This window comes from Propithecus coquereli, unplaced genomic scaffold, assembly GCF_000956105.1.
Source record: "Propithecus coquereli isolate 6110/MARCELLA unplaced genomic scaffold, Pcoq_1.0 Scaffold1, whole genome shotgun sequence".
NCBI lineage: Eukaryota > Metazoa > Chordata > Mammalia > Primates > Indriidae > Propithecus > Propithecus coquereli.
Window position 1 is genome coordinate 1,476,573 of NW_012133857.1, and position 26,913 is coordinate 1,503,485.

Here is a 26,913-nt window from a genome sequence, read left to right on the forward strand (position 1 = left end):
AGATTAAGGAAGGGCCCTCAGAAGCAGGCATTTGCATGTATTGCTGATAGATTGCAAATTGTCTCAAGAAGACAATTTAGGGATAGTCATAACAAAATGTATATTCCTCTTGACTAAAGAATTCTACTTTTAAGGATTTATTCTACAGAAATATTTACCCATTGTCATAAGACGTAGGTACTAAAATGGTCGCAACAGCATAGTTTATAACAGTCAACAATAGCACCAACTGTGTGTGCATGTGTGTGTGTGTGTATTGAGTGTATAAATCACTTATGGTCTATCCATAAAATAGAAAGTCACATAGTCATTAAGAAATATGAGTCATATCAATATGGAACATTTCTAACATATGGCTAAGTTCAAAAAAGCAAGGCAAAGCACAGTGTATGAGGTGTGCTAATGTGTATATAAAAAAGCCCTCCACTTGAGTATTTCCAGAAGGATGCTAAGAAACTACTGCAGTGAGATTGGAGGAAAAAAGTGGAAGGGAGACTCGTTTTTCATTATTTGTATTGTTTGGAAAAGTTTAATGAATAAATAACTCCAATACATGTGAACAAATGGATAATAAGTAAATAAACAAACAAATAAATAAAAGCATTTACCTATCACAATCTCTTCTGTCCTGTAAATTTTCTTGCTGTAGCTGATACTGGGGCAAGGAAGAGTGAGGATGCCAAGTAAGTCTTTTCATCTGGCTCCTTTCTGTCCACTCCTTTCTGTCTTACCTAGATGGCAAAGCCCTTTTCCTTACACCAAACTACCCTTCAAATTCCAGAGCTTCACATTTACTCCAGCTCTTTTTCAAGGATCTGAAACAACAGGAAACTTCCTAGTAGAATAATGGGTTAAAAAACATGATTAGGCTATTCAATGACTTAATATTAGTGAGGTTTCCTTTCTGACAATATAGCAGAATAAATGCCCAGATTTCTGGAACGCTTTCCTTGTACGAAACACCTACAATTGCTGAAGTAAATGTTAATATTAAAATGAATAATGTGTGGCTTGGCTGGCAAGAAATAAAATAAATGTTCAGAGGCCAGAAATAATGAAAAAATTCTAATCTAGATGGAAAAGTCAGTGCTACAGTCAGTGTTCACCTTGGGTATATCTGGATTTAAGTGGATCTCACACATCCAGGGTTCAGCAGACAAGGCCTGGGACCCAGCAGACAAGACATGGGGTATAGTCAGATTGGAAACCCCAAATCAAGTTGAACCCCTTTAGTGGATAAACTAGGATAACCTGCCCCACAAAGACAGATTGTTAAGAATCTTTTCCTGTTTTGGCTTTGGCTTTGGGTTTTGGTGGAATGAAAAAAATAAAAGGAAAAAGTATGCCCTGAGAATACTAAAGCATAAGCCTGTGCTATGATATGCATATAGCAAAATAAATAAATAAACAAAATTAAAACATAAAAAATCCAAGACAGACACTTTAAAGTAGTGGCAAATCAGCAGTAGCCCCAGGCAATCGGCAGAGGCAAACATAAATCACTCGTGGAGGAACATATTCTAAACAAAGATACATTCCCAAGGATCTCACAACCAAAGATTATAAAACACACAAGGAAACAAGCCACCATGAGAGAGAATAATCAGAAACTTCAAGCTGGGGAAGCAAATTTACAGACTGGATATTGGAATGAAAAGCAGAATGAGTTTATTTAAAGAAGGTAAGGAAAATAGGATTAATGAGTAAGAGACTATAAAAATTGACAAGGAAGTTTTTAAAAGAAGGACAACATAGATTTTGTAGATTAAAAAAATGAAAATTATAAATTCCAAGGACTGCTTAAACAACAAATTACATACATCTGAAGAGAGAATTAGTGAACCTGAAAATAAAACTGAAGAAATTACTCAGAATGCAGCCTGAAGAATAAAAACAATGGAGAATACGAAAGGTTTAAAGATGTGGAAGGTAGAGCAAGGGGCCTGAAAATGTATCAGATTAGAGTTCTAGAAAGAGAGTGGAGAGAGAAGTAGGAGAGGCAGTATTCAAACAGTTAATAGCTGAGAACTTTCCAGAATTGAGGAAAGATGCCAATCTTTCAAGTCAGGAAGCTCAGTGAATTCTAAGTAAGTTAAAAGAATTGGTAAGAAATTTCTGCTATTCTTCTTTGACATGCATTTATAATAATAACTAAAATATTCATATTAACTGTCACCTTCTCAGTGGTCTCTTCCTGACCATTCTATTTAAAATTGCCACTCCTACCTCCACTCCCTCTTCCCCGCTTTAAGTTTTTTCGTTAACACTTAAGCACCATCTGACAACCTTTCTGTGATGACTTATGTACCTTATTTATTGTTTATCACCCTCCAATGGAAAGTAAGCTTGATGAGGGAAAATATTTTTTAGTATTATGCTCATTCCTAAATCCCCAGTCTTAATCGGTGTCTGACACACAGTAAGCACTCAATAAATACTTGAAAAGAATAAATGAGGAATAGCTGATATTTGCACAGTATTCCCATGTGCCATACACTGTGCTGTGCTGTATATGAATTCTCTCTCTCTCTCTCTTGTTTTTGAGATAGGGTCTTGCTCTGTCACCCAGGCTAGAGTGCAGTGGAATGATCACAGCTCACTGCAGCCTCCAACTCCTGGTCTCCAGTGATCCTCCTGCCTCAGTCTCCCAAAGTGCTTGGATTAAAGGTGTGAGCCACTGCACCCCGCTCATTCTCTTATTTAATCATTATGGAAAACTTAATTGTTACTGTTCATCTTTGTATTTTGCTTTAACCTTTCTGTGCCATATTTTTCCCATGTATAAAGTGGGGACAGGGATGGGTGGGGGGAATTCACAATTCTAAAAATCAAAAAGCTCTTAGAGATGAAAGTTTTTCAAAAAGAATCTACTGGCAAAACCTTATCCAAACTGATATATACAATAGTGTTATATTAGTTACCTGTTACTGCTATTGCAAATTCCCACAAACCTAGTGGCTTAACACGACACAGATTTACTACCTTATAGTTTTGGAGGTCGGGGGTCTCCTGGAGATTACATTCCTTCTGGAGGCTCTAGGGGGGAATCTGTTTCCTTGCCTTTTCTAGTTTCTAGAGGCTTCCTACTCTCCTTGGCTAGTGGCCATATCACTCTGACCTCTGTTTCTGTTGTCACATCTTCTTCCTGGGCTCTGACTCTTCTTTCTCTTACAAGGCCCCCTGTGATTTCATTAGGCCCACTTGGATAATCCAGGACAAATTCTTCACTGCAAGATCCTGAGCTTAATTATATCTGCAAAGTCTCTTTTGTCACGTAAGGTAAGATATTCACAGGTTTTGGAGACTAGGATATGAACATCTTGGGAGGGAGCTATTCTGTTTATCACAAATGTGAATATTCACACATTTTGATATCTGTTTCTGTGTTTTATGGGCTGGGTATATAATATATGGTATATTGTCTTATAATATATGGTGTTTTATGCTGTATTGTCTTCTAAATGGAAAATATGTGATTTCAGAAACACATCTGGCCCCAGAAGTTTCAGATAAGGATTGTGAAGCTGTAATATAGATAGTCCTCACTTCACATGGTTCCGTTGTAATTGAGATCAAATCTCAGCCTGGGTCCTCCTAATTGGATCCCCGTGAAGTTTAAATGAGATAAAACAATATATAAAATGTCCAGTGCAGTGTTAGACACACAGTGAATGTGCCTGCCTTGCTGCTGGCAGCTGGTCACCTTACAACCCCACCTGCCCTGCTCAAATGTCTGTACCCATCAGGTCTCTACAAAGCAGGCTCCCATAATCCCTGGGAAGTGTCTAAACCTCCCCTTAGGGCACTGCTGGGGTATGCTCACACAGAGCCCAGAAGTGCATGGGGAAGCCAAGGAAGACATTAGAAAGTCATGTTTGGGGACCCTCTGGTGGGGAACCTGTGGCCTCAAGGCCACGCGTGCCCCTCCAAATCCCCAAGAGCGGCCCCTTGACCAAATCCAAACTTTACAAACCAAATCCCTTTATTAAAAGAATTTGTTCTGAAAAAGCTGGATTCGGTTAAAAGGCCACACTCAAGGATCCAGAAGACTACATGTGGCCCCAAGGCCCCAGGTTCCCCACCCTGGCAAGACAGGGCCCATAGATACTCACCTGGAAGAACTATGTGTATTTTATGTTATAATTTCAGGTATTTGTACTGAAAAATGATATCCTAAACCTAAAGATTACTGAATCAATCCGTATTGCAAGCCTTAGAAATGTACCTAGCTTTTAACCTAGTAGTTAAGTATTTAGAAAATAATGAGAAACAGGTAAAAATCTACAAATTTACAAACAAAAAAGAAAAGTTGTTAGAGAAAGGAAGGAAAAACTGGACCAATTAATCTTAAGACTTTTTTCAAGGCTTATGAAAAACCAGCACTGTTTCACCTGGACATTTAATTATTTCAATATTCCTCTCTGCAGTGGGGCAAGAAGAAGCAGGGCAGCAAAACCATCACTTCTTTGGCATCACAGTCTTGTAGTAACAATGCTGTCAACAGCTTTCATCACAACAGGAAGTCAAGGTTGCCTTAGGGAAACTGATGACAGATTCTAGAAAAGGCGAATGATAGGTGAGCTGATAGTGCATGTTGTTTAGTCTGCAGCCACTGTGGTTAACAGAAAACCTTCAGATTAGCTCTTGAAGTGAGGGAATGAAGGAAGGGAGATCATTTGGTTGCAATTTCAGTTAGAAAATTGGACAAGAGGTTCAGTTTTTCAAAAGGCACAGTCCCATGAAGCAAATCTGCATTCTGCATGGCCAGGTTTGAAATCATATGCCTCTGCCCCTCCAGCTAGTCATCCTGGAGACATGCGCTACAGGTCAAATCTCCGTAGAAAAGCTTATTCTGGCAATGAGGAAATTGAGCTCACTCTTGATGTCAGATTATATGAATAATTAATAAATGTTTAGAGTTTTACAGGTAGGAAATGCTGTCCTGAGAAGCCCATCAATAGGTTTATTAGTTTATCAGCAACCTGTTTCATTGAATTACCTGGATTACATAGCTGTTCAGACCTGGGATTTAAATCCTCTTCATCGGATGCTAAATCCTATGTTTTTCTTAACACATCATGGTGCCACATATTTAAGAGTACAACGCAGAATTCTGAATCTCTGTCCTGTAGGATAGTGCTTCCCAAACCTGGCTACTTAAATCTCCTGAGAAGTGTGTGAAATACAGATTCCTAGGCCTCCGCCCTAGAAACTCTGACCCAGAGAGGTGTTTGTGAATTTGTATTTTTAAATGGTGCCTGGAGAATCTAATATACAGCCAGGTTTGGGGGCCGCTGTTTTGTTAAAGACCAATGCTACAAGTCTACCTGATATCACATTTAGAGTTTCATTTATAAAGATGGAAATCAGTAAAACTACCTTACCTTTTAAGAATCTGTTGAAATCTATGGATCTTTCCCTAAGAAACACATAGACACACAAATTCACACTTTTACATACAATTTTAGGGGGGTTGTATTAGTTGTCTCTTGTCAACTTAAAAATCGTGAGATCCATAAATTTGTAGAGGAGAGCTTTATTTCTTAGAAAAAGGTTGCAGCCTGCAAGCTGGGTAGGCTCTGTCAGAGACCAAAGGCAGGAACTTCAGAGACAAAAGGGAAGGGGCGAGCTTTTTGCTGAACGGGGATGCCTAAGTATACGTACTCAACAGGATATAGGGCAGCCTCATGTGTCATAAGCAAACATGCATGTTACATGCGACCCATGTTCACTTTGGGGTGGAGGCTTAACATTTAAATGTATTATAATTAGGCCGTATATGTCAAAAGGTGAAGCAGGGACATGAAGACACCCAGTGCACAGCCAGAACTAGTCCATGGTCGGTGGTGGTCTCTTATTGGGAGACAGTTACTAAAATCAGTCTCTTGTCCAGTCAAAGTTGTAGTTATGACTTCTGGGAGGGGGGTTCAGTTAGTCAACGTGTGGTAGTCAGTGAGCTGCAACAGTTTCAATATTGCTTATTGCCAGGCCCCTGCTTGTTTAGCTGATAGAGAAAAAGAAAAACCTTGTGGTAGTTAGAACATAGTTTATTCTCTTAAGTATAGAGATTCGTGATTTAACTCTTGCCTGGCATGGCTTTCAGTTTTGTTTATAATTTGGTATCTTATTGCCACAAAGTGTCAGTTCCATTTGTCTCAACATCTCTATTTTAACACTGTTGCTGCTAGCACAAATTGTTACAAATATAGTGGCTTATAATAACAAAATTTATTATTTTACAGTTTTGGAGGTCAGAAATTAGACAAGAAACTCACTGGTATAAACTCAAGTTGTCGCCTTTCTGGAGGCTCTAGGGCATAATCCATTTTATTGCCTCTTCTGTCTTCTAAAAGCTGCCTGTATTCTTTGGCTCGTGGGTCCCTTCCCCCATCTTCAAAGCCAGCAGCGTAGCATCTCCCTGACCCTGCTTCCGCTGTCACGTCTCTTCCTCTGAATTCAGGCAGAGTCTTATTTATTTTTAAAGCTAGGCACATTAAGGCTTCAACAATTCTGGGCTTTGTTAGTAAGGAAATTGGGAAGTATAAATATCGGGAAGACACCAGTGATCTCTACTACATATGGAAACTTGGGTTTTGTGTCCTAAAATGAGACTAGATCATTTTTCACTTTCACACAACCAAAACACAGAAAAAGTTAAGTCTCCTTCCGAATCTCCCCCCAAATGCCTCCTCCTCTTACTAAGCTTGATTTTCTTCGAAAAGTTCATTCTTTCAGCAGTGTTTAAGTACGTACCTGTGCCTGGCACTGAGCTGGGGCCTTGGGGATACAAAACTAACTAAGATGCTCGTCTCTCCCTAGAGAGTCTTACTATCTATGGGGAGGGACGTCGAGCCAGAAAACAATGAAAATATCCTAAGTGTTGAGTTAGAGGCATGTGAACCTTCTGCGGCAGCTCAGAAGAGAAAGGGGCAGAGGCAATGGCAGAGGAAGGGTGAGGTGAGAACTACGTGGATGGGATTTTTCCAGTTGCAGAAGGATGCTGACATTCCTGGAAGAAAAGGCGGTGGAGAAGGCACAGATGTGTGTGAGAGCCCCTGCCGGACATGTGTGGGGAACAGCTAGCAATTGTGTGTGGATACATTGCAGAGTCTGTGGGAAGTTAAGCCTGAGTGGGGCATAAGATAGGGCTGGAAGCTGAGACGGAGCCTCCATGGAGTCACGCTGAGGAGCTCTGGCTCCAACCTGTGGAGCACAGGGGGAACAGGAGGCTTTGACCATTTCCAAACTGTTGTAGAACAAAACAGTGGAAACAAAAGAGAACAGGCAGGGAAACCAAAATAGTGTGGTCAAATTCACAACGATGAGTCAATTCGGTAGGAATCTTAAATTTGAGTAGTCAAATTCTTGGAGACAGAAGGTAGAAAGGTGGTTGCTTGGGGCTCGGGAAGGGGGCTGAAGAGGAAGGGAAGAATGGGGAGTTTCTGTTTAATGGGTACAAAGCTTATTTTGTAAGATGAAAAGAGGTCTGGAGAGAGATGGTGGTGATGTTGCACAACAATATCCATATACTTAATACCCGCGAACTGTACAGGTAAACTGATTAAGACGGTAACTTTATGTTACACACACACAGAGCTGGACCCCAACCCACAGAGCTTCGGATTCAGCAGGTCTGGAGCGGGACCCGAGGATTTGCTTTCCTGACGAGTTCCCAGGTGAGGTTGCTGCTGCTGGCCCGGAGGCCGCACTCAGGGAATCACTCCTGTAGGAGACCAGTGAGTGGAGTAGGGAGGGGCGCTCTGCTCGCTTCCACGTGGCTATTATTGTTATTAACAACACCAGCAGCTGACGTTTATTGAGCACTTGTACCTTACAGCTTCACAGCTGGGTGAGGGAGCAGCGGGCGGCTGGGATAGAATCGCAACTCGTCCCTCGCCGGTTGCTTTGGTCCTTGATGGAGTGAGACTGAGGGGGAAAGAGAGACACAGGCAGAGGGAATGACCAAAGCACACAGCGGCGGAGGGGGTCGGGACCCGAGCGCCCGGGGCACGGCGGGGAGGAGCGGCAGCCCGGGGCTCGCTCGCGGCCCGCAGGGGGCGCTGCCGCGCCGTCCAGTCGCCGGCCGCCCGGGCCGCCCACCCCGCGGGCGCGCCTCTTCGCAGTCCAGCGCCGCCCGGCCCGGGACCGCTCGCGCAGACTTCTCGGCCGGGCTGAAGACGCCGGCCGCTCGGGGCCGCCCCTGTGCTTGCCTCCGGCAGCCGCTCAGCCCACCGCCCCCGCCCCGGTGCCGGGCTCGCGGCATCCAGCCCGCGTCCGAGCGCAGAGCTCCCGCCCCGGGGAGCTTCCCGGCCGTCGGCGGACCCCGCGGCCCGTGCGCTCGGCGCCCTGCTCGCGGGGCAGAGGGGAGGGAGGCGACTGGCTGGGGATGGGCGAGCCGGCTGCGCTGAGGGGCGCCGGGGGGTTCGGTGCGCTCCTCCTGGCGCTGGTGGCCGCGGGGATCCCCGCGGGCGCCTACAACCTCGACCCGCAGCGTCCCGTGCGCTTCCAGGGCCCCGCCGGCTCCTTCTTCGGCTACGCGGTGCTGGAGCATTTCCACGACAACACGCGCTGGTGAGTTGTCGGCTCCCCGACCCCGGCCCGGCCACCGCCCCGGCTCCGGGGCCAGCCGCCGCCGCCGCCTTTCCGGCCTCTTCCACGCCGCCGTCCCGAGGGGGCGATTTAAATGTCTCCGCGGCGCGCGGCTCGGCCGCCCGGGGAAGGCGGGAGGAGGGAGGACGCCCGTCCCGGGCCGCACTGAGGTCCCGCTCGGCGCCCGGAGGCGGAGGGGGCCGAGCCGGGAGCGTGCGGGGAGAACCGCAAGAGTTGCCTCCTCGGCCTCCCAGCCAGCCTGTAACTCTCTCGATCGCAAAGTAACTTGGCTCGTCTGCGTCGGAGAGGCTGCCGAAGGCTGGGCGACCATCCTGAACCTCTCAGGGCCTTGGGGAGACAGGGCACTGGGGATGCATCCCCTACTCCCAGTTCTGGGGAACTCTTGGGGACGGTTTCAAGCCTCGCCAGCGCCGCTACGCAGGAGAGAGGCAGTCCCCAGGGGCAGGATGTCTGGGACGCCCAGGAGTGCATTGAGCGCAGAGGCCCCCTCTGACCCCGCAAGACCTTGGGCGGAAGCGGTGCAGAGAGGCTCTGGGCTGTAGGAAAGGAGGGGAGGGGAGGACCCCGAGTGACAAGGCTGGTGTAGCTGGTGGTGGGTGTTTCTAGCGGCAGCCTGAGGCTTATCTTGCGTGCACCATCCGACCTGGAGGCAAGCATCGGGAGCCTTAGGAGGGGGACGCAGTTCTGTAGAGGTCAAGGAGTCCGTTTGCCCCCGAGTTCCGAGGTGTGGGCCTGAAGAAAGAGTGGCGTCTCTCCCCCATCAAGCACCATTAGCTAAGTGGTACAAAGTTTGAGTGCCCAACCCCAGAGGAGAAGCGCTTAGGGGAGGTTGGTGCCCTCCTTGGCCACTTCCCCTGGACCAGAGGGAATAAAACAGCCACACAGTGGCCACTTCTTCATAGGAGAGAATTAGGCTGTGGGTAGTTCCCCTGTTCAAGGTCATGCCTCGGTGGGGGCCCAAGTTGACAGCTAGTTCGGGTCGATTTTATTTGGTAGTCACCATTGTGAGCACCCTTAGGGGAGGCAGGCTGGGAGGTCGAGGTCAGTGATGCCTGTGTGCTGAGCACGTAGTCGTGTGGGAGAGTCACTGCCCTGCATTTAACGGTGCCTGATGGAAGAGGGTGGTTTGTGGATCCGAGTACTCAAGTATTCCTGGAAAAGGGAACTCCACGACCTGCCGGCCTATTAACAATCATGCTTTTGGGAGAGCTGCTTCCAAGAGAAGCAGTTTTCAAGTCTTTGTGTGTCTCCTTTTCAGTTCCACATACTCTTGAACAGTCACTCCAGTTGCTGAGTTCAAGACCAGACTGTCTCTTCTTGTACTTGTCAACTCCGCCTCTTAAAGCAGGCTGAACACCTTTTCTATGCCCTCCAGACTCACGGTCCACCATGGGCTCTGGATTTGGTACAGAACAGCCTGAGCAGAGGCAGCTGGAGAATGCGTTCCAGAATCCCACACTGGGCTCCCAGACCGTGTGACCTTGGCACCAAGCATGTGGGAAGAGATGTCAAAAATAGACGGGCTGTTCTGGGTAGGGGGCTGCTGAGGAAGGGCAGGCAGCTGAGTGAGCGGAGCATTGTGTGCTGTCTGCAGGCTGAGGCTGGCCAGTGTATCCTGGAGCTCTTTGATGGCTAGAGGGAATGGTGCCAGGCCCATGTCACCTAGATTTGGATGGGCCACAGGTCCAAGCCGCCCCAGCTGGGAAACAACTAGGTAGAGTCAAGAGCAGATATGACAGGAAAGGTATTCAACCTGCTTTGTTTTAAAAAGGGGATGAAGAAAAGCTGTGTGATGTGAATAAATCTGGGAAGTGTATGAAAAGACGGGCTGGTCTTAAACTTGGCACCCAGGGTAAATGGTAGGAAGGGGGCGTGGAACTGGACGGTAATGGCCGACACATGGCTTTGTTGCCAGTAGAGGTTTGGGACAGGTATTTCAGGGGTCCATGGGGATCTCAATAGTGCCCTCACTTGTTCTGATGCAAGTCGGCTGCTCTTTGTGTTGGAGTTCTTGTCCCTGTAGTTTTTCAGGTACCAACTAAAATCTACTGAAATCTTTTTAAAGCAAATCTTCTTCCCCCCTGCAACATTGCCTTAATGTTTTTGGTAGTTTTTGCCTCTCTTCTTGATTTCTATCCTCTTGCTGCTTTTTAAAAAGTATTTTCCTTCCCATCCTTATTCTCTTGTCCTACTCCTCCCTCCCACCTCCCCGAATACTCTTTGTCTTAGACCTCGAATGTATTCTCTGCTGATTGTGCTGCCCAGTCTTGGTAAGCTGCGACCTTTGAAGCAAGAGACTTCCAACGTCACCTCCTTTCTCCTCTTTTCCTTTCTCTAGAGGCCAGAGTTACTGTGAGGCTGATGAAACTTAAGCCAAAGTCTCCTCACTTGCATAGGCCCCTACCAAGGCTCCGTGCCTAATTTTATCCTCATAATTTTGTATTAATTTTCTTAAAGGTGGTAGCCCTAAATTTATAAGATTTAGGTTTTGGGAAATCTGGATCTACCCTAGGTCTCTACCTTAACTGTCAACTCTGGGGTTGGTTGGTTGACTTAGTGACTGATTGTAGGTCTCTTCCTACTAGGCAGTACCTGCGCCCTGAATCTTTTAGCTGTGCTTGAGGGACATGTAGGTGGTTACCAATTATTCACAATTATAAACAACAGCAGGGGTAAACAGCCTTGTGATGAAATCCTTGTGCACATCCTTATTTCCTTTGAATAAATTCCTGGGCTTAGAATTGCTGGGTCAGAGAGGATGGAGGTTTTTTAGGCATTTTCTGTGTATTACCGAAGTGCCAGTGAAGTGTGTGCTTTAGAGAAATGCATTAATTTATTAGGTACTGGAGTCAGGAAGTAGTTTTACAAAGGGCTGCTCTAATGCAATGAAAGAGCATAGAACCTCCATGGGGTGACTTAAAAAGATCACAAATACTAATCAAAATGGGTAAGGAAGGTAGGGGATATAGACATGAACAGGAAAAGTAGTATATTGAAACTTTGAGAGGAAAAAAAGACAGATGTCAATTAAGCCTTGTATCTTGTGTCTTTCTTCTTGATGACATTATTCTTTAGCTTCTTACTTGGTTAAGTATTTTGTGATTTAAGATGTTTGCTTCATGCTAATTAACCACCTGCTTTATAGGTGAAAGGATGTAATACATATAGGGTAAGGGAGAGAAGAATGTGCTGGAAATGGCAGAGGGAGAGCCCAGACACCAAGGTCAGTGTGGACTCTGGAGGTAGCAGAGCTGAGGGTTCCCCCAGGTGCACATCACAAAGCCTGTGTATGTGCTCTGTTGGTAGAACTAGCACTTCTCTATTCTCATAATGGAGCATTTCTGTCAATTCTTTTGTAAACCAAAATTTTCACAGATCAGAGGGTCCTAGATCTCTGTGTAAGGGATGGGGCCATCTTGCTTTTCTGAGCCCTGGTGACTGAGTCCAGCTCTGTAGCCATATCACACTGAGAGTAGAGCCCCAGACCCAGCTTCCCTCAAAGTGCTTGCTTGAATGGTCCCTCTGTCACCATGCTCTGGGCAGTGAGAATTGTCCCCAGGGCTAGGTGGACCAGGATGTCCTGGACAGTGTTTCAGATGACATTTGCATCAGTTTGGATGCAGACATTCAAGTGACTCAATTTTTTTTTCTAATAACACCCAGAGAATGTCTGGTTCCCCTCCTATACCTCCCAGCCCCCAAGTCTTCTGGCATCTTTTGAACAACGGCAGTAGGTGCCAGGGAACATGGACAAAGCTGATTTCTGTCCCCTTCACTTAGACATGGACCAGTTCCTCAGCTGCAAGGCTGACAACCGTAACACCCTGTGATATAAATAAATGTGGCCCGGCTGACGTCCAGCCCCCAGAGTGGGCGTCTTCCACACCCCTCCCCTTCCCTCCTCCTCCTCTGCCCCAGACGCCCTGGAGTCCGAAGTGGTTGGGTGCACCGGCTTCCTTTCTGGCGACGTGCTTCCTGCCGCCTCTCCTGGGACGCATCAAGACGGCTGTGCTTAGGCACAGAGCAAGTGCTCGGAAATGGAAGACTCATTTGGCTTTTTACTTTGTTAGAGGTTGTCAGAGCATCATTTAGTGAGGAAAAGGAGGCAATTCAAAGCCACAGAGAGCATAACATCCTCAGTTTGCTTTAAGGTTGAGAATTAAAAGAACAAGCTAGACAGTTCTGGTGAGCTGCCCAGTGCAGTCGCCACTGGCCAGATGTATCGCTATTTAAATTGAAATTAACTAAAACTAAATATAATTAAGAATTCATCGGGCAGGCATAGGTTGTTTAGAGGGGCAGAGGAGAGACTCCTGTGAAGGGAAGAGGTTTAGAAGGGGAGCTCTGGGATGATGGACTCTGCTGCCCCCAACCCTGCAATCTTGGTGAGGAAACACTCAGAAGTGGTGGTGACAGCCCTGCCTTCTCATACCCTCCATGGTGGACATCTTTGCTGAGTTCCCCTGCCCCATGCCAGGCTCTTAGGGGAAGATGTAGCTCCACTCCCTCATTTGGATTTTCTGGAAATGGCATTTTTAGACCTTGTTCCTGATCCTCACTCGCCCTACAGAGCCTGCTTTCCCAAGCTTTCAGGAAGGGACAACACATATATGAGGCCCAAGTTCTAAGGGGACCCAGAAAGCATCTTTGTAGGGTTTCTGGGGAGTTTCCCTGAAGATCTTGAGAAGCTGGCAGGGTGCTGTTTCCTGAGCTAGTGCTGAATGCTGGCTGGGGGCAGAGGCAGCTGTCTTGCCCAGGGGAGAGCCTTCCAGGGCAGCAAGACAGGCTGGTCTCAGCCAGTCATTAACAGCCCTGAGTGTGAGAGTGTGAAGGGCCAGGCCCCAGCCAGCTCTGATTCCCCGGTGACACGCTGCTGTTCAGGAAATGGTCTCCTTCTGATAACTTCTATTGTGGTTTGTCCAGGGAAAATGTTGTTTTCACATGTATTAAAAGCAGCCATGGTATTCTCTGAAATAATTTGCTTTCAAGGGAGTTGCATGTAATTTTAAAAATCAAAATGAATTCCATCAGATAGTATTTGCCGGGTATCTACAAGAGGGCAGCTGTTTTCACAGGCACCGTATTTAGCTGAATCTTTGTGACAACCTGGTGAGTGGTTTCCAGTTTGCTATTTGGGGAACTGAGGTTTACAGAGTTACATGCCTTGTTCAAGGCCCACCCTGGCCTGAGAAATCAATGCACATTTATTGGGGCTTGTGTCGTTTGCGTCCTTCAGGAAGCAGATGCTAAGACAGAGATAGGAGTATGAGAGAATTGTTGGTGGCAGGGTAATGCCTGTGAGAGAGAAAGGGGGCAGAAGCTGGATGGGGAGTGCCTGAGACTGGATGAGATTTGATTGAAGTCTCAGTCAACTCAGCAGGGACCACTGGGCAGAAATGGCTGTCCTCTGCCTTGGTCAGGCATTGGCTGCAGCTGCCTGGGGAGAGTGTGGCCTCAGCTCCAGCACTGCAGCAGATCCTGAAGGGGCTGCAGCTGGCGGCTGACTGTCATGAGGTGACGCGCACCTCCATGGTGGCCCTGGAGCCCATCCTGCAGGAATTGCCACATTGGGAGGGTATGAGATGTGCTCCTTTGGCTGGGGGGTCATCTGTCCTTGTCATCCCACCATAATCAGCATGTGGAGCATTAGGATTGACAGTGGGGTCATTGGAAGTGGCCCAGAAACAGAATTCAGAGCATCCTTGCTGCCAGCTGACTCACAGGGTATCTCTTTCTGATGTCAGAGAAGTCACAGGTAAGAGATTTCAGAACAAGGGAGCTCTACCTTATGTTGAGCCATCAAGCTCTCTGAACTGTAAATCCTTTTAGCCAAGTGGATTTGGCGACCAACCAAAGCAGAATAAGATGTTTTATTCCGACCTTCCTTTTTGCCAGAGGGAGCCTTAGGAAGTGAAAGCGTGTCCAAGATTGGGAAAAATCTAGAGTTTTTGAAACCACAGGCTTACTTGGTCCCCAATGTCTGCTTTTTAGAGGAGCAAAAAGCACTTCTGTTGGGAGTTTAAATTAGCAACAGTAGCAACAGCAGCAACAGTATACTTATTAGATACTTAGTATATGTCAACTGCTGTTCTGCATACTTTATTTACATTAGCTCATTTAATGTTCCCGGTAATCATTTCAGCTGGTGTCTTAGTTCAGGCTTCTATGACAAATTATCACAGGCTGCGTGGCTTATACACAAAGGGAATTTACTCACACATATGGAGGCTAAAGTTCAAAGTCAAGGCCCTGGCAGGTTTGTTGTCTGGTGAGTGCCCGTTTCCTGTGGGCACTACTCCCATTCATGAGGGCTCTACCTCCCAAAGATGTCACCTCCAAGGACTATCATCTTGTGAATTGGGGGGGCAAGGGGATGCACACATTCAGTCTGTAGCAGCTGGCCATCATTTTATCCCCATCACAGAGGGGGAAACTGAGGCACAGAGGCATTATCACCCAAGTCACATTACTGAGTAGCAGAGCAGGGCCTGTGCCTTTGCCTACCCAGCCCAATTGCCTCTCAGAAAGTCAAGAATCTGAGTTTGGGGGCTTCAGGGCACGCAGGCATCTGTTCTGTTCTGCCCTGCTTTGCTAGAGAAGTTATGGAATTACCATAGCAGTAGTTTCTCTACAGCACCCTTTGGGGATGCTTACTCATGATCCACTGGCTACCTTTGTGGGGAATGCTAGGGTTCTGCTTTCTGGAGATGTTTGATCACTGAGTGAACAGGGACGTTTGGAGAGCCTGCTCTCACACACCAAGTCTGTTTGGCCTTAAGACAGAAGTGTCCTAGGAAAGATGGAGCTTTCCAGGTTATCCAGTGTATCCACCTAACCTCCCCATCCACTCTGAGTCCTCTTTATTTATCCACTCTGTCTCCTGCCACGTATTTTGGAATCTCTGTCTGGAGAGCACACAGAGAAGGTAGCCATAGTGGCCAGTGTTTAGGATTCTCCCCTGGATTTGCAACTTCATTAAAGAAACCCACACAGAGTCAAACTTCCTGCACCAGAACAATGTGTGAGAGAGGATGATTTGTATCCCCAAAGATCTGAACATAAAAAAAGGTATGAAACTAATTTCCTCCATCTCAGCTGGTCCCTTGGTATGTTAAGGCCACCTGGGAGGTGGCCTCTCCTACCCCTTCCTGTCCAGTGTTACAGCTGTGATGTGTGCAGAGTGAACTTGGTGCTGTATAGGACTGCGGAGGGTCTTGGCACCTCTTTTGCACCAGGACGAGTCCTAGAAAGTGATGTCCAGGTTGAGCTGAGTAGGGTTCTTCCTGGCTCTACCTTCGTTGTGGCCCCTGATTCTCCCAAAACAACAGATCTGTGGCTTCTTTGCCACAAAAGAGGGGCTGCTAAGATGCACAAGTGCCTGGTGGCCAAGAGGGTGGGCCCCAACATCCACCCTGCTCTCAGCCTGTCTTACTCAGCCCCCCACTTAGGAGCTGTGTGACCTTGGCCAGTTACTTCAGCTGTTTGAGCCTTGGTTTCATATTCTTTACAGGGGTGATGAGGGTCTCTCCCTTACCAGGTTTTGGGGGCATTAAATGAGATGTCTGCAAAGGCCAAGCACAACACATAGCATATAGTAAGCCCTTGATAGATAATTAGTAGTTATTTCTATTGTTACTTGATCTGATTTCTGAAACTGATGGTCTTTTGCATCCTGACTTGAGATACTAAGAGAGTTTGCCTTCAGTACATTTGCTGATTCTTTAATTTATTCATTAAACTTTGTTGATACTCAACACAGAAATAAGAATTCTTACATAGATAAACTTTTCATTATGTGTGATGTCTAAAAATTGGTCAAGCTCTTCATAAATCTGCATTTTTGTGCATTCATATATACCCTGTCTGCTTCCAAAAAGGATCTGAGATGACACCTTTAATTGGCGACCTATGGGATTTTAAACCCTAGAGATTTGCATGCCTCTTCCTTCGCTGTGCTCTTGCAGAGCCAGGGAGCAGGTGGGAGGCCACCTGTGTTATGGGGAGCTCTAGTTCTCATCCCAGGCTCCAGATAAATCTGAGAGTTAGGTCTGCAGTTCCAATGGGGGCTTGGGGTTGTGGTGAGAATTTTATTTAAAAAACAAAGTAAAAATATTGCCCTATTTTTCTTGGAAAAGAAAATTATCACAAGAAACCAACAGGAAGTTGTTGAGGCTTTTACTTAGATCTCCCAGAAGTCTATAGCTTGCTCTACCACTTGGATTTTAAGGGTCGCGATGCTCCCAGGTGTGGAAGGAAACATCAGTCCTCTTGCCATCCATCCCTCCTTCTCCAGCTGCCTCCCCTCAGCGTGTCTGCCAGGGCAGCTGCCTCTGAGGGACCCTTTACTCCCTGACAGGGCAGCGGGCCAATGCCACTCCTAGGTGGGACCCTCCCCATGCCTCTGCTCTTTCCCAGCTGGGCACGGAACTCCACCTCTTTCATTCTCTGACTTAGCGTCTTCTGGTATGGATTGCACCCCTCTCCCTCCGTTTATTTACTCCAACCTAGGCTCTCAGGATAGAAATTATTATTGTCAGCCTTTTGTGAATACTTTCTATGTACCAGAGGTGCTATGCTCATAGGCACCCTGATGCAGTGGGGATGACTATTGTTGTGGCACAGAGAAGCCAAGTCACTTGCCCACAGTTACCCACAAGTAAATTATAGAGTTGTGATTTGAGCTTAGGTGGGCCTGATTTAATGCTAATCTGACTGTTCTCAGGCTCAGCCATGCTGCTCTCCCTTCCTCCATCCTCATCAAGCCCCTGGCCCAGGTATCAGGTTCCTAAAGAGGAAGGAAAAGGGCCTAGAGGCATCTTTTGGGAGCATTTGTGTCTGTTTTTGGCTTTGCAGATAGTAGACCTTAATCCACTCTTGCCAGTCAGGCCATCCTGGGGTGCATTGTGTCCCAGACACTTTGCCATCTGCCACTTCCTTTTGTGCCTCATCACTGCCCTGGGAGGAGACCTTGCATTTGTTATTTTTGTTTTATAGAAAAGGAAAGAACGGGCTGGAGCAGCCAAGGGAAGTGTCCTAGGTCACACAGCTGTAGAGGAGCTGGTGCAGTCCTGGGTATGACTCCAGGTATTCTCTTTAGGGCTGTTCCTATGACCCCACCCTGCCTGTCCTGTATCAGAGCCCTCCGAAAAAGTTTGTGGTCCTGGTTGGTGATGAGATTTTGGGGGGGAGGAAAGGAGACCAGGTAGCTAGAGGAGCTATAGCAATAGTTCTTAGCTGCAGAGTTGGATAGTTGGTTTAGACTCAGGAGCAATTAGTGGGCAATAGAGTTACCATGGTCCAGTTCCCTTCAAAGTGGCATGCCCAGCTTAATGATATATCTGTTTTCTGTTACCCCAGTATTGCTGCATAACAAACCACTAACAAACTTAGTGGCTTAAACCACCATTTGTTAGCTCATTTTATGGTTGGCAGCTTAGAATGGGTTCAGCGAGGTGGTTCTTCTGTTCTCTTCTGGGCCCATTCATACATCTGTGGTCAATTTCTGGGTTGGTTGGTTGTCTGGCTGGTGTTGGATGGCTTCAGTTGGGATGACTCATCTCTTCCAGGGATATAGGAAGGGTGGAGAATTGTGGTCACTTTTGTGATCTGTTACTGGTGGTGAAAGCATCTGGCCATCCCTGGAGTTCTCTGACCTCAGCTGAGAGTCTGAATAAATTCCTGACCAACACACCAGAAAAGGGACCAAAGTTCTGCTAACCTAAACAACAGAATGAGGCTCTCTAAAAGAAAATGATGTTTATTCAGGAATAGGGCATTGCAATGGGAATACAAGTCCCATTGTAAACTATGTGCATATTCATGGAGGTAAAGGAAGACAAAGGTTTTTCTTTTTTTCTTTTTTTTGCGACAGAGTCTCGCTTTGTTGCCCTGGCTAGAGTGAGTGCCATGGCGTCAGCCTAGCTCACAGCAACCTCAAACTCCTGGGCTCAAACAATCCTTCTGCCTCAGCCTCCTGATTAGCTGGGACTACAGGCATGCGCCACCATGCCCGGCTAATTTTTTCTCTCTCTCTATATTTTTAGTTGTCCAGATAATTTCTTTCTATTTTTTGGTAGAGATGGGGTCTCACTCTTGCTCAGGCTGGTCTAGAACTCCTGACCTTGAGCGATCCACCCGCCTGGCCTCCCAGAGAGCTAGGATTATAGGCGTGAGCCACGGCGCCTGGCCAAAGACAAAGGTTTTTAAAGGAAAAATGAGGAGGGTTACTTAATTGTTTTGAGATAATTATTCTTGGCTACAAGGATCAATAACAAGGGTAGTGCCGGTCCGAGGCTGGACAGACAGTTGCTATGCAAATGTCCTTGCAGAAGTATTTTTTGGTGTGTAAGGTTGTGATGGTCATTGTGCAAGGTTGTGGTTTTTGCAGAGTGTCTTGTGATAGTTCTTGTTAGCAGTCATTTATGCATGGGAACCCTCCCTTCATGGCCTTCCTCAGCTCTATTTGTCAGGGTTTTTTGTTTTGTTTTGATTTTATTTTAAACACAAGTGACTCCATTTTGATCCTGACAACTTTCACAGTTCTAAGGATCTGTGAGCTCCTGGGTGTTGCCAGGAGTTGGAGCTGGGACCAATTGGGTGTCAAGGTGTTTGGCCCACTACTGCCCAGCACTGTAGCAATTCTTTGAACACCGCTTTGTAGCAGGCATCATGTTGGGTGTTTTATAAACATTCTTTTGCTTAAACCTATAAGAATCCCCCTTAGGTACATTTTTTATTGCTCTGTTAAATAAACAGAGGAGGAAAACTGAGGCTCAGTGTGGTTAAGAAACTTGTCTGAAGTCACACAGCTTGTCATTGGTAGAGGCAGGATTTGAATCCTGTGCTACTACTTGTGCTTCTTACACTTCAGTATCCTGAGTAACTTACCCTAAAGCTCAGAATCCAGGTGGAATTATTAGTTTAAAACCCCCAGAAAGCAGTAAGTATTCACTGCTTAAATGCTGAAGCCTCAGTTTTCCCAACTGTAAGAAGAAGGGCTTCTGAAGATGTTCAGGTTCCGTGGCTTCAGTGGGCAAGCATTGGTTCCAGCAAGTCCCCTCCCTCTGGGAGTGAAGGGTTTGGTGTGGTCAGTGGTGGCTCTCCTGGCACCATTGCTCCCTCCTCTGAAGCCTCGGCTGTTTTCTGCCGGGTAGGATGTGCACGATTCCTGGGGTTTCCCTGCGGCGGACACAAAGTGATTGAATTCGACTCATGTAACCAAAACATGGATCCCTGGGGAAACCTTGGCTTTGGGATCAAATGCACGAAAGCAAGCCTAATGGGTTTAAACTTTTTAATCCCCAGTTGCTGTCCTCGATCCGGCTATAATTTTGTCCTGAGGGATCGCTGCTGTGGCATTCGTGGGAAGGGAGGGAGCCTTTGAGGCACCGTCAGTTCCCTGCCTTCCCCAGGGAGGCAGCTGTGGCTCAGCCCTTTTCTGTCTCTTGTCCTCCAGGGAATTTACCCTAAAATGTGAGAGAGGTTCAGAGCAGGGTGGATGGCTGGAATGGAACGTTTGCAGCCAGTGTGACGACTGGGGAACCGAGGAAGCGGCTTTGTGGGGAAAATGGAGGGCACTTAAAGTGCAGTAGAAGGTGGGAGCTGGAGGGGACTGGAAAGAGCATGCCCTTGGACATAGACACCCGGGGTTCAAATCCCAGCTCTGCCGCTTACCAGTGGTGCAGCCCAACATCTCTGAGTGGAATACTCACAAGAGGCTGCCTCACAGGATTGCCTTGAGCAAGAAAGCAGACTCTCACGAGCAGACCCGGTGTTGGCAGATGAACAGATGGGCCCGAATTTCCAAAGAGATCTGTGAACTACTTATTAAGACAGGCAAACCTCTGGCTTACACCGTGCCAGCAATGCCAGTGCTCTGGAAAAGCAAGGTGATTGAAATTCACCTCTTGGGTCTCCTGAGCCTGATGGGAAGGAGAAAGGCTTCCTTCCTCTTCCAAACCCCAGCGTGTCCTTTGACATGACAGAGCTTCCAAATCAAAGTTCTGACTTGGGCTTTCTCAGGCAGGGGTCACACATGTGGGCAGTTGGCAGCAGAGGAGCACTGGGTGCCTGCTGGTTTCTCTTTTCCTCCTTTCTGGCTGATGTGGGGCGGGTAGGTTAGGGCATGGGGGATGCACGCAGCTGCCAGGGTGCATGCTGCAGCTTGGTCTCTTAACGTGATTTGTGGGTTGGGACAAGTCCCATGACCACTGCTGGACACCTGCTTCCCCATCTGTAAAATGGGGATAATATTAGTACCTCCTGCAGGGTTTGCTGTGAAGACTCAGTTTGATACTGTCTGTAATGAGGCTCGCCCAGCACCTGCACCCTCTAAGTGCCTGCGAAATGCTGGTTGCCTAACTAGAAATCTAGAGTCCTGGGTTAATGAGAGGACTCTAAAATGTCTTTGCAGTTTGTGGCATCTTTTTTTTTTTTTTTTTTTTTTGAGCCAGAGTCTCACTCTGTTGCCCGGGCTAGAGTGCCGTGGCGTCAGCCCAGCTCACAGCAACCTCCAACTCCTGGGCTCAAGCGATCCTCCTGCCTCAGCCTCCCAAGTAGCTGGGACTACAGGCACATGCCACCATGCCCGGCTAATTTTTTCTATATATTTTTAGCTGTCCAATTAATTTCTTTCTATATTTGGTAGAGATGGGGTCTCGCTCTTGCTCAGGCTGGTCTCGAACTCCTGAGCTCAAACGATCCACCCGCCTCGGCCTCCCAGAGTGCTAGGATTACAGGCGTGAGCCACTGCGCCCGGCCAGTTTGTGGCATCTTTGACTGGGGATGGAATAGGTGGAGGTCCCCACTTTGTCAAGGGCAATCTCTTCATGCTGGCTCCAAATGAACATGATTATTTATAATCCATGTAGGTGGTTATATAGTACTTCTTAGACTATACATCACCTGGAAATCTTATTAAAATGCACATTCTGATTTAATGGGCTGGGGATGGGGCCTGAGATTTCTGCATTTCTGTCAAGCTCCAGGTGTTCCCCCTGCTGCTGGTCTGAGGACAAAGCAAAGGTGAGAATCACCTTGATGGTTCACTGATGGGAGCCTGTTTTCGGTGACACTCAGGCCCTTTTATATGGTAACCGTACAGAGGAAAGAAACATTTTGTTGTCAAGAGTACCAGGGAAGATTTTGGGGGATGTTTGAAGTAACTGTGATGTCTCTTTATAACTCAGAAGATAATGAGAGAAAAAGCAGATGGCATCTTTTCAGTGGCTTGTCCTGAACTCTGGGCCACTGTAATGCCTGTATCTTTTGGGATCAGCCTGGCAAACAGCCGGTTGAATTAACTTCAGAGAAGACTTGCTCATGGGCTGGCCAGCACAGTCTTGTTGGATAGTGGCCCAGGTACAGGGCAGTGCTGGGCTGTGGAGGAAGCCACGATGTTCTGTAAACACAGAGATACAAGCACATTCTCCAGTGTGGCGCCCCGTGAGTGTCATGCACGTGTGTGCGCGCACACCCCCTTATCTCTTGCTTCATTTTCCATTGCACAGGATTTGGGAAAAACCTTCTCATCTGACCAGCTGATTAGAAGTTTGAACGAAAGGGTTGTTATCAGGGTTTGAATCGGCCATTGTTGTCAGAACCATTGAGTACCTTGGGTTTGGAAGGAAATAATAATTCAGCAGGTCCCTTTACTTTAGATTTTGGTGTAAATTTTGCCGCTCTCAGTCTTGGCTCCAGGCTGGGGGAAGCAGTGCCTGGGAATTAAGCTCTCCAGGGTCCCTTCCTGCTTGGATAACCTACGAATCTGTGTCTGTGAATTTGGAGCAGTGGCACTATCGAGAATTTCCAGCATTTCAGTGCCAGTTCGGAGGACACAATAGATGAAGAGCCTGTTGTTTCTTGCAGCCATTTCCTTTCCCTTGTAGGAGATGACTTCTCACTCTTGTTTATTTTTTTGTGATTTTTACAAAATGAATTACAAGTGGCAATTATTCACTGTGTTGAGATAAATTTGAAGTTGGTGGGAATATTTGGACCCTGTGGCCCTGGGGTTTTCAGTGGAGGAGGTATTTTTTTTATGCTCCCAACTCTTAGAACCTGACCTGCAGAAAGGCTGAGGATGTTTGGGCAGTTTAGAGAGGCCAAGCTGCTAATTCTTCTCACCTGTGAAAACAGCTGGCATTACAGAGAGCAATCCTCGACCTGCCCCGGTGGCTCTAAAGCTCAGCCCCAGAAGCAAAGGGGGAAATTGATCCCTTAATGTGGCTTTCTTCTCGCTGGGGTTTTGTTGTGTATGTCATCATGCATTTGAGTTAGAGCAGTGAAGGGCCGGCCAAATTGCCCTTGTGTGGGTGAGGGAGGCCATGTGTTCTGTTTGGCAAAGTGCTTGCCTAGATTTCCAAAAGGCTGTGGGTTCCAGCCCTGCTTCTGCTTGGGAATTCTGTAGCTGTGGCCCAGTAAGAACCCAGAGGGGAGCTTCTCAGGGCATTATTGAGGGACCAGAGGGCGGCTCGGGTGCCCTCACTCACTGTTGGGGGCCTGTCTTCTCTCACAGCAGGGCATCTTCCTTGAGGAATCAAATACAGACACTCCAAGACTGCCCTGGAAGGAGACGCTTCAGTGAGGGGTGGATCTCCCTGGCTCTTTGTGTCCTCAGAGATCTTTTGGGTTCTGGGTGTAGAGGGCTTGAGGTCAGGAGCAGGGGGATTTAAGATGGGTCCCATACACCTTCCTGTGAAGACTGACACGTTGTCTCTGAGCCAGGTCAGTGATAATGTCACTTGTGATATCTGCTAGCCTTTGCTGAAGTCCCCTTTACGGGTCTCAGGCTTCTGTCCTATGCTATAGAGGCCTTGTTGGTCTACCCTTTGCACAGCCAGAGTCTGGTGGGGAGCAGTGTCATTCTGAGGCCAGGGATGAATGACCGAGATCCCAAGATGAAGGCAGTCTTGGGACAGAGTGAGGGGAGCCTGGGTCAGCTTTCTGCATTCCCGGGAGGCTGTCTAGGATCATTCTAACCTCTGCTATACACCTTTTGCACAGATACAATACATAATGGATAATGCATTCTATTCCAGGGCATGGAGGAGTTGATAAATTTCATAATGTGCCTAATTACCCTTGTGAAGTGAATTCCATCTCCTTTCCAGACTGCTGGAGATACGGAGCTGCTCATGTTCTCTTTGAGCAGTGGCTTGGAATTTTCTACTCTTTGAACATCAGTGAGGATTTTGTTTAAAGTCTCATTCTCCAAGACCTTTTCCAAATGGCTCATAGCTCAGCACAAACCATACCCGATTAGTGTTGTTTAGTATTCTTTGCTGTAGATCTTCAGTTGACTACTTTCCGGAAACAATGCATAAAGCTGTAGGTCAAAATTGTTTTCGTGACATCTGGAGGGGAACTTACTGTTATTTCCCCCATGTTCTGCACCCACACGGTGCAGAACCCAAACCTATCTCTTCCATCTTCTTGGTGGGTCCTGCTCTTTCCCTCTAGCCAGGGGAGGCCCCTGCTGGCCATGGCCCACCCCCACGCAGCATTTCAGTTCAAGATGGAGAATTCAGAGCTTCCTTCTTGTCCCTGTTTACGTGCAAACTATTCTACTTCTGTATTGGGGGAGAGGATGCAGTTTGTAGTCCACACTGCAGCTGCTTTTTCCTTATTTCCGCCTAAATGTCCATGTTGTACATGCGTGATGGGGGACGAGAGGCACTGAGAAGAGGGGAGGACAGAAGAGAAATAGTATCTCTCAATTTCCTACTTCCTATTGAAATGTAACACAATCCAGAAAACTATCCATATTGTATACAATTAAATGAATTATCACAAATTTATGTAAACACATTGAGGTTGAAAAATAGAATGTTGTCAGCACCTGCATAAGTACCCCCCTCTCTAATTACAGTCCCCCTTTCTCCTCCCCAGAGGTAACCGTTATCCTGCCCTCTAACACCATAGTTAAATTTTACCTGCGTTTGACCTTCAGACAAATGGAATAAGACAGGATGCTGTTGTGTCTGGCATCTTTTGCTCAGCGTTTTGTTTGTGAGATTCATCTATGTGGTTGCAATTGAATGTTGTTCATTGATTTCCCTTGCTGTGTAGAATTCTATTTACTGTTATACCATCATTTATTTTTCCACTCTAACATTAATGGGCCTTTAGGTTTCTTTTTGTTTTTGGCTATTACGTGCTCAGCTGTGAACATTTTGTACATCTCCTGGTAGACGTGTATGTATTTCTATTGAACATATTCCTAGAAATGGAATTGCTGGGTCATAGGATAGGCATATGTTTGGCTCCATTAGAAACTGTCGAATAGTTTTCCAAAGTGGTTTTGTCAGTTTACACTCCCACCGGCAGTGTATGAAGGTTCCAGTTGCTCTACATCCTTGCCAGCACTTGGCATTTCCAGTCTTTTTGGTTTTAGCCTGCTTGTTGGTGTGAAGTGGTGTCTCATTTGGATTTCCCTGATAACTAATATAGTTGAGCACCTTTTCATGTGTTTATTGGCCAGTTGGTTATCTTCTTTTGTGAAGTATCTGTTCAAGTCTTTGGCCCATTATTCTATTGGTTTGTCTGTATTTTTGTTATTGATTTACAGGAGTTCTTTATAGGTTCCGGATAGGAACCTTTTGTTGGCTATATGTGTTCCCAACCATCACATAAGCTTTTATTTTTGAGAGACAGGGTCTCACCGTGTTGCTGAGACTGGACTTGAACTCCTGGGCTTAAGTGATCCTCCTGCCTTAGCCTCTTGAGTAGCTGGGACTATAGCCATGCACCAACACCCAGCTCGTTGAGCTTTTAATGTGCCTGGGGAAGATCTAACAGGTTCACTGTAGGACACCCCCCACACCCAGCCCACACAGCACAGTCTAATATGGTTTCCCAGCAAGCATTCAGACAGCCCACCCCTGGCTGGCTTAGCATTTAACCACCTGCCTTCTCTTTTCTGATACTGGGTTGTGACAGAAAGCCCTGTCCTCTTCATGTGCAGGGTCCTTGTGGGTGCGCCAAAGGCAGATTCCAAATACAGCGCTTCAGTGAAGTCCCCTGGGGCTGTGTTTAAATGCCGCGTTCATACGAACCCTGACCGGAGATGCACCGAACTGGACATGGCTCGAGGTGAGTGGACATCACTGCCAAGGTGGAAGTGGGTTCTGCACCCTCACACTTTGCTCTTTTTCTTCCCAGGGTGGCCTCATCACTCCCCATTCATCTATCCATCCATCCCTCTTTCTTTCCCTCCCTCCACCAAATACATATTGAGTAACTATTAGTTATTAAGCACTGGATACACTGGTGACCCAAACAAACAAGGATCCTACCATCCTTAGCCTCATAAATTAGTGGGCAAAAGAGAACATTAAAACAAATAATTGAGTAGTGAGAGAAGACTAGAGGGAAGGTATTTGATCTAATCTAGAGTGGAGGGTCAGGAAAGGCTTCTCTGGGGATCTTTCCACATGATTAGAAGGATGCACAGTGGCTAGCTGGGTAGGTACCAGACACCGAAACTCCAAGCAGAGATTGTGTCGTTCTGAAGTACAGAGTGAGGACGGTGCAGCTGGGTTGCTGAGCAGGAGAGAGTGGGAGCAGAGGAGGCCGGCAAGGTGAGCTGGGACTGGATCACACAGGGCCTGGCAGGCCAGGGTAGGGTGTTAGGACTTTTTTCTCCGTATGAGGGGGGAGGCCATTGAAATCAATTTTAGGTTTTGCATTTTAAGTAGGGAAAGATAATCAGATGGATGTTTTTAAAAGCTCACTTTGGTCTAGTGGAAAATATAGCATCTTTGGAATCAGATGCTTCTGCCTAGATTCAAAGCCCAGTTGGGACTTACTGGGAATGTCCTGTAGCCTCTTGGGCCTCAGTTCCCTCACCTGTAAATTCAAGACTAAGGTACCTACCTCACAAGGATGGCCTTGAGAGGGTTAAGTGAGAGAACAGAGGTGGGAACGCAGAACTGTGCTCGGCACATAGGAGGTACTCAATAAGTAGGAGCTCTCTTGTTATAGTTAACACTTCGAGTCCTTTCTCCAAAGTCCTTTCCCATCAAGGTCTTCTAATTGTTATTTTAAAATAAAGATTTGTCTTGATTTTCTTTAGCGAAAAGGAGAGGTATCCATGGTGTTCTCTAGAGCTCCTCAAAATGACTGGCTTATGAACTGTTTGTTATTGGTACAGAACAAATTAAGGATCTTGTTTCAGAACATAAATCAGTGCACTGCTTCCTTCATCGAGAAAGTCTTGCTGTGTAAAAAATAATTGGCTGCCTTCAACAGCGTACGGTGCATAGTGATGGAGTTGATGTACATTTTGTTGCAAGTTCCTTGTTT

At 46.7% G+C, this 26,913-nt stretch overlaps 1 protein-coding gene across 3 annotated transcripts in view; it reads left to right on the top strand.

Moving 5' to 3' along the window:
• Window positions 1-8,136: 8,136 nt before the first annotated feature.
• Window positions 8,137-26,913, top strand: part of ITGA9 (integrin, alpha 9) — a 333,283-nt gene continuing 314,506 nt past the window's right edge. For all 3 annotated transcript variants that reach the window (XM_012665738.1, XM_012665747.1, XM_012665756.1), the window contains exons 1-2: window positions 8,137-8,571; window positions 25,574-25,701. In XM_012665738.1, the coding sequence (XP_012521192.1) occupies window positions 8,387-8,571; window positions 25,574-25,701 (313 nt within the window). In that variant the 5' untranslated portion in view covers window positions 8,137-8,386. The remainder of the gene's footprint in view (window positions 8,572-25,573; window positions 25,702-26,913) is intronic.